At 45.8% G+C, this 12,119-nt stretch overlaps 1 protein-coding gene and 1 pseudogene across 1 annotated transcript; both read right to left on the bottom strand.

Annotated features, from left to right (window-relative positions):
• Positions 1–215: 215 nt before the first annotated feature.
• On the bottom strand, positions 216–1,171 carry LOC109570103 (integral membrane protein 2C pseudogene; annotated as a pseudogene).
• A 6,867-nt stretch (positions 1,172–8,038) lies between these two features.
• IL20 (interleukin 20) lies at positions 8,039–11,267 on the bottom strand. The gene is made up of 5 exons (XM_019975904.2): positions 11,109–11,267; positions 10,763–10,828; positions 10,500–10,652; positions 9,762–9,836; positions 8,039–8,313 (listed from the first exon to the last, which is right to left on the bottom strand). The coding sequence occupies exons 1-5, from the start codon at positions 11,265–11,267 to the stop codon at positions 8,236–8,238; spliced, it is 531 nt and encodes a 176-aa protein (XP_019831463.1). The 3' UTR covers positions 8,039–8,235.
• Between the last annotated feature and the right edge of the window lie 852 nt (positions 11,268–12,119).

The following is a 12,119-nucleotide window of genomic DNA, read 5'->3' as shown; positions in this document are numbered from 1 at the left end:
ACTGACATGAGTCCTGGAGAGATCCCCAGGACAGCCACCATCCCTGGGCTCTGGAGGATGGGGTGGGGGGCGCCATTCCTGAGCACATTTCCTCCATCCTCAGCTCAGGCCCGGGAGTCAGCACTGGCGAGGAAGTGTGTTTGGCAAGGTGCCTTTCAGGACTCTGCCAGCTGTGCAGACATCCCTGAACCCACTCCCTCTCCTCACCCCAACACCCGGCCAGGCCTGGTCCTTCCAGCCAATCCTTCTCCTTTGCCTGCCACTCAGGACCCCAGTCACCTGACCTCATGAGGGTCACAGAACCATCTTGGGCGCCCCACCCACCCCCCAGGCCTGAGAAGTCGGCAGAGATGGTGGCCTTGAGACGTCACAGCTGTGGTACAGGGAGGTGAGCAGGGCTGGAGAGAAAGGGGACACATGTCCCATCTAGGGAAAGGTGTCCAAAGCATGAGCTAAGTGAATGGAAGGAGAGCCAGGCAGCGGCCTCCAGAGAAAATGAGAGAGGGTCGGGGCAAGCCTGGAGCCCTGGGCAGGTTTCCCACCACCCTCACCCTGGCGTCTCCGGACCCAGGAGCTCTCAAAATGGCGGGTGGCCATTGCTGTTGTTGGCCCCTCGTTTGTACTTCCGCTTCCGGGTGACCCGGCGCCACCGGCGGTAGGTGTCCTTCCCGCTACAAACAGGTGGGAGGCGAAGAAGGCCGAGGCCTCCTGTCGCTGACGTGCTCCTTGACCACTATCTCCTCTGGGGTGACGTATGTCTGCGGGAAGTTGGTGCCCCTCTGCACGTCCTCACCAGGAACTCCCAGAAGTTGTGAGGGGGCAGCAGGTTGGTGGCGTTGAACAATGAAGTGGCTCCTGTCCAGGGAGAAGTCGTGATAGACAGTGAGCCTTGCTGGAATCGTGGAGGATGTCCCCAAACCAGGGCATGAGCACGTTGATGCCCTCGCAGTTCCTCTCCTCCAGTTAGATCTTCCGTCCTCCTCTAGCTCCATGCGAGTGCGGACCCGGAAGGACAGGTAGGACTCCTAGAAGACCCCACAGTGGAAAAAATTGTCTCGGGCCAGCTGAATGAGAAAGAAGGATCTGTAGATGTGGACGGAGGCGAACACCAGGCCCATGAGCGGCAGGTCCATGCCCATGGACAGAGCCCCCGCATCTTGTAGGGATGATGAGGGGGCCCTCCTCCCAAGGGCTTCTCCCCAGCCAGGGTCAGCAGGATCTCAGCGTCCGGGGTGGGCACCGGGGCAGAGACCAAGGCCGAAGCCTTGTCAGTCTTGCCGGCCTTGATGAGGGCCACCACCCGTTGGAAGCGGATCTTCCACCACGGCTGCGTGGGCCGTGCGTCCGCCCTGCGCCCTCTGTTGGCAGCCACTCTCCTCTCAGCCCGTCTGTACCACAGCTCTCTGCAGGCACGGGAAGTTTGGTGCCCTTCTACATATTTTGTTCTTGATTTATCCTCAAGGATTTCCTACTTTTTGATGCTATTGTAAGTAGTACTTTTTAAGAATTTCAAGTTCCAGTTGATTGTTGCTGGTATATGGGAATACAACTGATCTTGTATCCTTGTATCCTGCTATCAAACAAAACTTTTTTATTCTACTAGCTTGTTGTAAGTCCATTGGATATTTCTCCCTAGATGGGCCTGTAATCTATGCATAAAGACTGACTTCATTTCCAATCTGGGTTATTTTTATTTCTTCTTAAACCAAATTGAGATGTAGTGGTCCTGGAAGTACAGGGACCTGAGCTTTAATGTCAACTCTGCCATAACTCTCTGTGTAACCTTAGGCAAGTCACTTTCCTCTCTGAACCCCAGCTACCCTGTAAAGTAATTTGTAAGTCCTCTCCTATCTCTAATGTTCAAAGAATGTACTTTGAAAGGTATTAGCACTCTGGTTGTAATCCACAGCTTCCTGCCTCCAGGCCTCTGAGTCCTGCCTTCTTCCTGTTAAGCAACTGACTCATTGTGGTCCTGACAGCTGGGCTGAACCAGAGTGTCTGTCACCTGCTTTCCTCCCAGTCTTGCAGTGAATCAGGAGTGGCTCTGTTAGTTCATTCTTTTACCAGTTGTTTTTCTGCTGCCTCCTGTTGACAAGGCCCAATCTGCAGGGTGGGTTATCTATTTTCTAGCAAAAGCCAAAGCTGTTAATTCATGAAAAAATTGGCTGAGGGCCTCAAACATAGAACAGTAGTTTCTTTTTTTTTTTTAACTTTTAAAGACACATTCCATTCGCCTGCTTTTGAATTTAGTCCTCATCAATAATGTAATTTTATACTGTGCTGAAATAAAGTAGGCTTTTTTAACACAGTCCTGTCCTGCAGGAACTTAAGAGTCCTGCAGGGAAATGGTCCATTCATTCTCCATCTGTATGGAAGAGAAACAGGTAGACAAAGTTACACTGGACTATGTTGGAGAAGACCTGAGTCCTTGAAAATAAGAAGTTGGGGCAATCCTAGGGCATGGTAGAAATGAAAGGTTCAGCAGACTTTTTTATTCTTTGAGCCACCCTGCAGCTGGATCTTATTCGTAGCTTTAGGAGATCCTCTGCCTTCTGAGCCCACCCCTCCATCAGAGGGAAGCCTTGTCCAGTTTCACTGACATCACCTGGGTATTTCCAATTGATATGCTCACCTCAAATTCTGAATCCAAAGCTGGTGACACAGGAACCATACAAACCCCTTCCAGTCATGAAGGCAGCAGCAGCTAGATCGGATCTTCTGAGATAGATTTAGCACATCCAGTTTCTAGAATTCAGAATCATCTGTCCTAACTCTTTCATTTAATTTTGCAGTGTGGAGTAAATGAAGACCAACCAAAAGAGATCAAGCAAAGCTATTTATTCAGAGCTTGTTATAGAAAGAGAGTCAGCCACCACGACACATTTCTGCAGAGACTCTAAGAGTTGGACACAACTGAGCAACTGAACGACAAAAGCCTGCAGAAGTGGGAAATCGTTACAGGAGAAAACAAGGAACTTGTCAGATATGCCTTAACTGGAGGTTGTTGACACGAGGGGCCATCAGTAGGCTAACTAGAGGCAGAACATCCTATGTGATTGGTTAAGGACACATTATTTGGCTTTTTCCGGTTCATGCTTGGTTAGAAACAGGGACAAAAATTGAGGAAGTTGCCAGTTTTTAATCAAGTCCTGGCCATTTGAATCCAATGGCTACAAGAGTTATGGTTTGCCTTCATGGGCTGGTTGCTAGAGACTCTGGTCTGATTTCATACCAATCTAACTTACAGATAGCAGACCAGCTCCGTGGGCTGCTTACTGCAGATAATGGGTTGGTTTCCTGGGCTGGGTGCTGCAGACTATGGATCAGAGTTCTACTTTTATACAGAGTGTAGCCATTGTCCATCTTTATATGCACTCTCTCAGCAGAAACTGAGGCCCAGAAAAGTAGAGTGGTTCTAAGGTTCTTAATCCAAGGTCTAAGAGCTTAAAGTAATCAGAGTGGACAGGTCAATCCTATCATTTCCAAAGGAACTTATTCTGCTTATTGAGGAGACAAGGTTCAGATGACTAGAAAAATGAAGTTCAATAAAGATGTTATAGAGGTAAGTGGCACCAGGGAGTTAATAGCTTGGAAGGAAGGCTCATCACTTTCCTCTCCAGGCAGAGCTACTGCTACAGCCAGAGCCTCTACTGACCAAGAGCTCTCAAAGTACTGGGCATTCCAACCAGCTAGCAAAGTGAAGTGGTTAAATGCATGGTTCACTAGGCTGCCATCTGTCTTCATATTTTACCTTCAGAAATATTTGCTGTGAACTTGAACAACTTGAACAAGAGATTTTACCTTTCTGGACTTTAGTTTCTTCATCCATAAAATGGGAATAACAGCAGCACCTATCTCATCATGCTCTTGTGCGAATTAAATGAATGGACACTTGTAACACACTTAGAACAGTACCTGATACTTAAGATGTGCTTGTACAAGTTATTGTTTATTCTTCGCATCAACCCAGCATGGTAAGTAGTATAATCCTACTTTTCAGATAAAGAAACTAAGGATAATACTAAGGATAGCTATGTCACTTGTCCAAGATAGTGAGTTTCTGAGTCAGGATTTTCACTCATATCTCTATGAAGCCCAAACTTATTATTCTTCACTACTGAGCTTCTGAACACAAGATGCCACTGTTGGGAAAGAAGTGGCTTATAGAGTGGGAAGCCATATAGGGCTATGGTATCAGGGTGTCTGCGTTCAACTCTTTGTTCTGCCCGTACACAAATTGCTTATCACCTTTGAACAAGTTTTCACTTGCAAACTGGTAATAATAACGTATCTCACAGGTTTAAGGATTAAATAAGATAATGTATGTGAAGTTTCCAGTACAGTGACTGGCACATAAGTACTTAATAAATGACAGCAATGATTTTAATTGTTTAATTTTAATTTAATGAATTGAAAGTGACAATTGCAAACTATTCTTTAGAGTCTGTCCCTTAAAGGCCCACCTTCATGTCCCCAAACTAACTTGACTCTCCACTGCTGTATTCCCCATTGTTGGTACTGTGATAGGTCAAGCGGAGACCAGAAAAATAACTTAGAGGAGGAAATGGGTCCTACAGGGGAGAGGAATAGACAGGTAAGGAGTGGTCACATGGTAACATGGAATTCCAAAAGACCAAGGCTTCCCATGGCCCAGACTTTCAGAAGAATCAGAAACGCTTCTCAAGAAACAAATGGAGGAACTTCATCCTCAGCTCTGTAGGTTAACCTGAGACATGCCCATCTGAAAGACTCACACTTGGCAGATAAAACTAGCCTCCTCTTTGCCATCACATATCTCTTGGAGGTAGTAGTGTTAGTCACTCAGTTGTGTCCAGCTGTTTGGAGCCCACCAGGCTCCTCCATCCATGGGATTCTCCAGGCAAGAATACTGGAGTGGTTTGCAATTTCCTCCTCCAGGGGATCTTCCTGACTCAGGAATTGAACCTGGGTCTCCAACACTGCAAGCAGACTCTTTACCGTCTGAGCCACCAGGGAAGCCCTCTCTTGGAGGTATTGGTTCTCATTTTACACTGAGTTCAGTGAATTCTCCTTCTCAACTATTCCTTGAGAGCCAAAGCTGAGTTGTTTGTCAGACTGGTCAGGGAAACCAGGGGAGGGGCAACAAGAAATTCTGATAGGAGAAGGGTGATCATAATGAGGAATATAAAAGCAGAAAATGCCCTGTTCTAAAGGAATGTAAAGAACCATTTCTTCCATCACCCTGAAACGTTGTTTTCCAGAAGAAGAAATTAAATTCCAAGAAGGTTAAGTTTTACAGCCCAAACCACTCAGGTAATGAGAGGTGAATCATGACTTGAATCCAATAAAAAAAAGATGTAGAAAAAACATACCTAAATATTTCAGACTTGTTATCTGTGGGTGATAAGATTATGAGTGATTTTAATTTTCTTTTCTATACTTCTTTGTATTTTCCAAATTTTCTCCACTGGGTAGTTGTCACTTAATAATGAGGAAAAGTAAAGTTCTTTAAGTTTCATCAGGACCTGGGATAAGGGTTGGGAGCAGAGACAGCAAAGCTCACTATAGAAGCATTAGTCTGCTGTTTCTGAAACTGAGCAAGGTAAACTGCTAAGCTGAGATGCAGCTCAGATTGAGCTGGACAGGGAGGAGGCAAGCAGCCCAGGCCAGAGTTTTGGCTCCGAGCCCAGGGAAGCTCAGCATGAAAGGGGCCTGGATGGAGAACACCAACTTAGTAGTTGGTTCCAAACACAAAGACTTGATCCAAGAATAACCTAGACTGTGGCGCTGGCCAGAATCCAAAATGGAAAGGCCTTCAAAGAGGGCGTACGCACCTCCCTAGGCAGGACACTTTGCACCTATGTCTTCTTAACCCTTATAATAGAACCTCCTGCTCATTGTAATTTGTGTTGCAAGTAAGACCTCTGGCACAAAAGTATGAGAGCCTGAAATGAGGGAGAAAGCAGGAGCACAGAGAAGACTGCTCAGTGCCAGGGAGAAAGAAGCAGGGAGGGCTGATTCCCCTCATCCCCGCACAGCCCCTTCGTGTGGAGGAATCAGAGCTGTGGGTGATTTGGCAGACCCACAGCTCTGGGGTGGGTGTGGCAGCGGGGGGTGGGGGGGTGTTTGGCAGCAGAGAGAAGGCCTAGGTTCCCACTGGCAACTTCCTGCCCCAAAGGAGTACAAGGTCCCTAGGTCATATAAGACTCAAGCTCATCCCTTTAGAAACCCATCCCAATCAAGCTCAATCCCAGTGGAAACCATTGTTTCCACTCCTGATGCATTCTCAAACTCCAAGCAGATATTATACAAAGAAAACTTTATTTGTAAAAATATATCCTGGCCACATAGGCTTCCATAGCTGGAAGAGACACAAGTCTGGGGTCTAGGAATTGAGTGGGGTGGTCAGTAATTGTAACACAAGCCTATAATCTTACATCAAAATTCCTTCTTCCACAACCCACACTTAGTAGCCATTAGTTCAGTTTTAAATATCTCACAGAACACTGGTGGTCAGTAAATATATCCTTAATTTAATAAAATTCTAGCCACTCCTCTAGAACTTAGAGAGTTTGTTCACTCTATGAAAAACCTGCTCTAGTCAGCTTATAAATATAATCTGTGAGTTGTTTTTAAAGTCTCATTTTCAAATAGAAAAATAAATAAGTTAAATAGAAAAATAAATAAATACATTAACTAATAAATACAACCAACAGTAGAAAAGATCTTACTAAAATCTTATAAAACCATGATCCAGATTAAGAGTTCAGTTCTGTTTAGTCACTCTGACTAAACAGTCCTGTCCAACTCTCTGCGAGCCCATGGACTGCAGCATGCCAGGCTTCCCTGTCCATCATCGACTCCCTGAGCTTGCTCAAACTCATGCCCATCAAGTCAGTGATGCCATCCAACCATCTCATTCTCTGCCATCCCCTTCTCCTTTCTGCCTTCAATCTTTCCCAGCATCAGGGTCTTTTTAGATGAGTCAGTTCTTCCCATCAGGTGGCCAAAGTACTGGAGTTTCAGCTTCAGGATCAGTCCTTCCAATGAATATTCAGGACTGATTTCCTGTAGGATAGACTGGTTGGATCTCCTTGCAGTCCAAAGGACTTTCAAAAGTCTTCTCCAACACCACAGTTCAAAAGCATCAATTCTTCAGTGCTCAGCTTTCTTTATAGTCCAACTCTCACATCCATACATGACTACTGGAAAAGCCATAGTTTTGACTATGTAGACTTCGTTGGCAAAGTAATGTCTCTGCTTTTTAATATGCTGTCTAGGTTGGTCATAGCTTTTCTTCCAATAAGTAACTGTCTTTTAATTTCAAGGCTGCAGTCACCATCTGCAGTGATTTTAGAGCCCCCAAAATAAAGTCTCTTGCTGTTTCCATTGTTTCCCCATCTATTTGCCATGAAGTGATGGCACCAGATGCCATGATCTTAGTTTTCTGAATGTTGAGTTTTAAGCCAACGTTTTCACTCTCTTCTTGCACTTTCATCAAGAGGCCCTTTAGTTCTTCTTCACTTTCTGCCATAAGGGTGGTGTCATCTGCATATCTGAGGTTATTGATATTTCTCCTGGCAATCTTGATTCCAGCTTGTGGTTCAGCCAGCCTGGCATTTCGCATGATAAACTCTACAAATAAGTTAAATAAACAGGATGACAATATACAACCTTGACATATTTCTTTCCTATTTGGAACCAGTCTGTTGTTCCATGTCCAGTTCTAACTGTTGCTTCTTGGCCTGCATACAGATTTCTCAGGAGGCAGGTCAGGTGGTCTGGTATTCCCATCTCTTTAAGAATTTTTCACAGTTTGTTGTGATCTACACGGTCAAAGGCTTTGGTGTAGTCAATAAAGCAGAAGTAAATGCTTCTCTGAAACTCTCTTGCTTTTTCGATGATCCAGAGGATGTTGGCAATTTGATCTATGGTTCCTCTGCCTTTACTAAATCCAGCTTGAACATCTGGAAGTTCTTGGTTCATGTACTGTTGAAGACTGGAGAATTTTGAGCATTACTTTGTTAACATGTGAGATGAGTGCAATTGTGCAGGAGTTTGAACATTCTCTGGCATTGTGTTTCTTTAATTAAGAGTAGAAACACTAATAACCACAATAAGGAAACAAATAATAAATAAATAATGGACATGGTCACCAGCACTAAATTACACAACAAAGAGACAGTGGTTCGCGGTTGTACTTCCATGGGTCCTGAGGGCTGAGCCCAGAATACTCTCAGCAGCATCACTTTCATCCTAGTCTGCCTCTTCCATCCATTGCAAGAGAATGTCTAGCTCCCCCAAAGCCTTCACCACCACTGCCTGAGGCGGAAGCTGGAAGACACAAAGTAAAGAGGTGAGTAACTCATAGAGACAACATGGGCTCCAAGTTCAATCCTCTCCTTTCACTGGTAGGTCTGTCAGGGATTATAAATGGAGCGTATTTTCAAAATAAAGAGCTTGAAAGACATTATGGAACCAAGATCTCACAAGAGGGAAAATCACAGAGTCTAGTCACACTAGCGGAGAAGGCAATGGCAACCCACTCCAGTACTCTTGCCTGGAAAATGCCGTGGACAGCGGAGCCTGGTGGGCTGCCGTCTATGGGGTCGCTAAGAGTCAGACACGACTGAAGCGACTTAGCAGCAGCAGCAGCAGTCACACTAGTCTTATATAGGGAAACTAAGGCCCAGAAGAGCAGCAGAATTGGGACTACAACCCCAGCCTCTTGAATCACAGAGAGTAAAGCTGCTTTTAAAAGAAAGATATGTGTTTCTGTGTGTGTGTGTGTTTAGGGATTGCCTACTGTGCATCCTCCCACTGAACAAATATTTACTGTGCTAAGCACTGGACTGGCTAGGGATTCAGGGATAAATGGCACCATCACTACCCACAGGGAATTCACAGTCATGTAAAGGAGACAAGCAGAAGCAGGCAATTAAAATGCAGTGTGGTGAATAACTGCCGGGGTCCCCTCAGGACGACAGGGAGGCACTTAACTCTCAGAGAAGTAGCCAGTGCCTTCCTGGAGGTGATACCTAGGCTGAGTCTTAAAGGATGAGTAGGTGATACTTAGGCTGAGTCCTAAAGGATGAGTAGGTGATACCTAGGCTGAGTCCTAAAGGATGAGTAGAGTGTGCAGCAAACAAACTCCAGTCTTCCTGACAGAGATGCGAAGGCTTTGAGGTGAGAAAGAGCATGGCAAAGTCATGTGTGAAATGGTGAATGACTGTTTCTGAAGGGATGTATATGTGTGTGAAGGCTTCCCCCGTGGCCCAGTAGTAAAGATTCTGCCTGCAATGCAAGAGACGCAGGAGATGAGGGTTCCATCCCTGGGTCAGGAAGACCGCCTAGAGAAGGGCTTGGCAACCCACTCAGGTATTCTTGCCTGGAGAATCCCATGGACAGAGGAGCCTGGTGGGCTACAGTCCACAGGGTCGCAAAGAGTCGGACACGACTGAAGCAACTTAGCATGCACACGTGTGTGTGTGAATGTGGAAAATTAATGCCTCTAATCTGTGAAACTGAAAGGTCCAGATGTCTCCGGGGTGACTTGATGAAATCACAGCTATTCCTTCTTGATTCCCAGAGCGTCTTCCAGAGACAGCACCCTTCTAAAGCCTGCATGGATATCCCCTGGGATACCCATTAAAGCAGATGGATAGTCCATGTGCCCTCAGAGGGCCACTAGGATTTCTTTGAGTATGAATGTCCATCCCACCCATCTATGATATCATTTCTGAAAACACACTCATCCCAACCAAGGCCAAAATTGCATATACCTCTTCGAAGTGACTCAGAATCTGGCTGTATTTCTCCTTTGCTTCTTCCCCACAAGGGCATGACATATGGGCATGCTGAAAAGAATACCAAAGAATGATAGATGTTATTAAAGATTGCAATCTTCTGCCATTGACATGAAGTAGGTAGGAGTTCTGTTCTTTCCACCTGTAGAAATCTTTTCATACTTCTTTATTTGGGATCACTAAAGTGTACATCAGCTAGAAAAGGAAGCCAGCGTTTTACGCTCAAATATAGAGCTCGTTGCTTCTGTTCAGAAACAGGCAGCACTGAAGGAGTTTGTGAGCGCTGTGTCCCTTCTGGCCTGCACCCCTGTTCTAATCTATTTCCCTCCCAGAGAGCGTCATGGGAAGAGCGAATTGGGTTCTGAGGTCCTATCTTGAGGTTGAGTCTGGTGGTCTGCTGATTAGCTGCCTGGGCTCAGGATGCCCTAAAACAGCATAGGATAACTCACAGAAGAACCATGATTTCATTCACATATAGTGATGATTGTTGGTGACATCAAAGAGCCAGCACTTTATAGTTCTTTAGACATTTTGCATAGAGCATGTATCCAAAAGTCAATATAACTGAGTTCTTATTACCTAGTCACATAGCTCAACACAGATTAATTTAGAACTCTCGAACTCAGTTTTTCCATCCATTAAATGGGTCTAAGATGAGCCTGATTGCTAAGTTATGTGCTGAGGTGGATCCTTTTACCCAAGACCCATACTCACACACAGCCGGAGGTCCTTCTTGATGGTGAGAAGAGAGTTGGCAAGACGGCTGACCTTCCGGAAGATATGGTGGTCAGGGGGTTGATAGTTTTTGAATACCCTGTCCAGGTAAAGTCTCAGTATATGATGGAGGAGGCAGCACTGATCTGCAGGCTACAAAGAAGACTGGTGTATTGGTGAGGGCAGGGTGTCCAGGGACAAGGTCGATGAAGATGCCCCCAATTCATATTTCCTCCCAGAATTCATAGGGACCAAACACATACCTTTGTGCCTTGCAAAGACTGAGTCTTCCTCAAGATTCTGACGTCAATGATTTCATCTTTGGCTTGCTAAACAGAAAAGGGCAAGGTAAGAAAGTACAGGTCAGTGACTCCCACCAGGATCCTAGACATCAAGACCTCCCATCCGCTCCGTGCCATGGCCCAGTGGGCAGAATCCCTCTCCAAAAACACTTTTACATTATGAATTATAGATACTTCCTGGCAACATATCCTCCTGGTAAGGAGCCCCCAACCTGCTTCTTTTTGTGACCACCCTGATGGAGGACAGATAAGTAGAAAAGTGGGGAAGCAGTCACAAGATGAAAGGTGGGGTGCCTCCCTCACATACCACACTGTCCCGAATCTCTGAAAATCCACTTCGAATTCCCTGAAGATTTGTGGTGATCACACAGCTTCCCAAATGCAGTGTTTTCAGCCCAGCAGAAGGTGTCCAGAAGAGATAAAACACAGCAGAAAGAAGGCAGAGGGGAAGACCAGAACCTCTCATCTTGTGCCAGAATCTGGAGACCACAGGAGCTAAGAATTCAAAGGGAAGAGCATGACTTACCGATTTCCCCATCCCATCCCTTAATAAGCCAATGCCACCACTAAGGACTTCTCTCTCCCATCCCCCATGCCCCTCAAGAAACTTAATAGTTTCATCTGACTTCAGATGGTCTGGTCCATTCATTCAACTTACTAAGAAAGACTGTGAGCCTCCCAGAAGAGACGCCTTCAGGTGCCTGTTCAGAGCCTGCCTGTGGGTTGGTGCTACAGGTCCTGGTTCCTTTATTTTGTTCCCCTCCCAGCCCCATCGTCATTGCCCAGCAGGTAAAGCCTGGGGCAGCAGGCACTTGCAGTGAGTAGACACAGGACGACATCTCAGGGATAATGTCAAAACATGTTTTGGCGAATTGACGTATATAGTTTTCCTTTCCAGAATGCCAGTGTAACTCACCCTTCTCCTCCCCTTAGACCTACAGAGGAACTGGGGGAAAACAACCACACAGAAGCTGTTCCTGAGCCACCAAAAGCATTTGAGGGAAACTGTCTGGATTTTCATGGCCGTCCCCAGGGCAGAGGAACTTAGCTCTACTTGACATTTGTCTGAGATCAAGTTGATTGTTTGGGGACGGTAGACTTATTTCAGCCCAGAAGCCAGGTAGAAAGTCAATGATTTCATAATAATCCTGCCAGGGAAAGACAAGTTCTGTTGGGCAATCAGCCTAATTCCACCTAACACCTCTCCACCCTCTGGGGGTGGCTGGACTCCACTGTGCCCTCTGCAGGAAGACTGTAGTCAGGCACACCTGGGCCTCATCCAAGAGTATAAGCTTTCCTAACCTTGTAATTCAGGTTC

This window comes from Bos indicus, chromosome 16 (genome assembly GCF_029378745.1).
Source record: "Bos indicus isolate NIAB-ARS_2022 breed Sahiwal x Tharparkar chromosome 16, NIAB-ARS_B.indTharparkar_mat_pri_1.0, whole genome shotgun sequence".
Lineage (NCBI taxonomy): Eukaryota > Metazoa > Chordata > Mammalia > Artiodactyla > Bovidae > Bos > Bos indicus.
This window is presented reverse-complemented; position numbering and strand designations above follow the sequence as displayed.

Coding starts and splice junctions, on each gene's coding strand:
- IL20 (XM_019975904.2), bottom strand. CDS start 11,267: ATGAGAGGTTCTGGTCTTCCCCTCTGCCTTCTTTCTGCTGTGTTTTAT. Junction 10,829..11,108: donor CAGAGATTCGGGACAGTGTG/GTATGTGAGGGA, acceptor TTTTCTGTTTAG/CAAGCCAAAGATGAAATCAT. Junction 9,837..10,499: donor AGAAGGACCTCCGGCTGTGT/GTGAGTATGGGT, acceptor TATTCTTTTCAG/CATGCCCATATGTCATGCCC.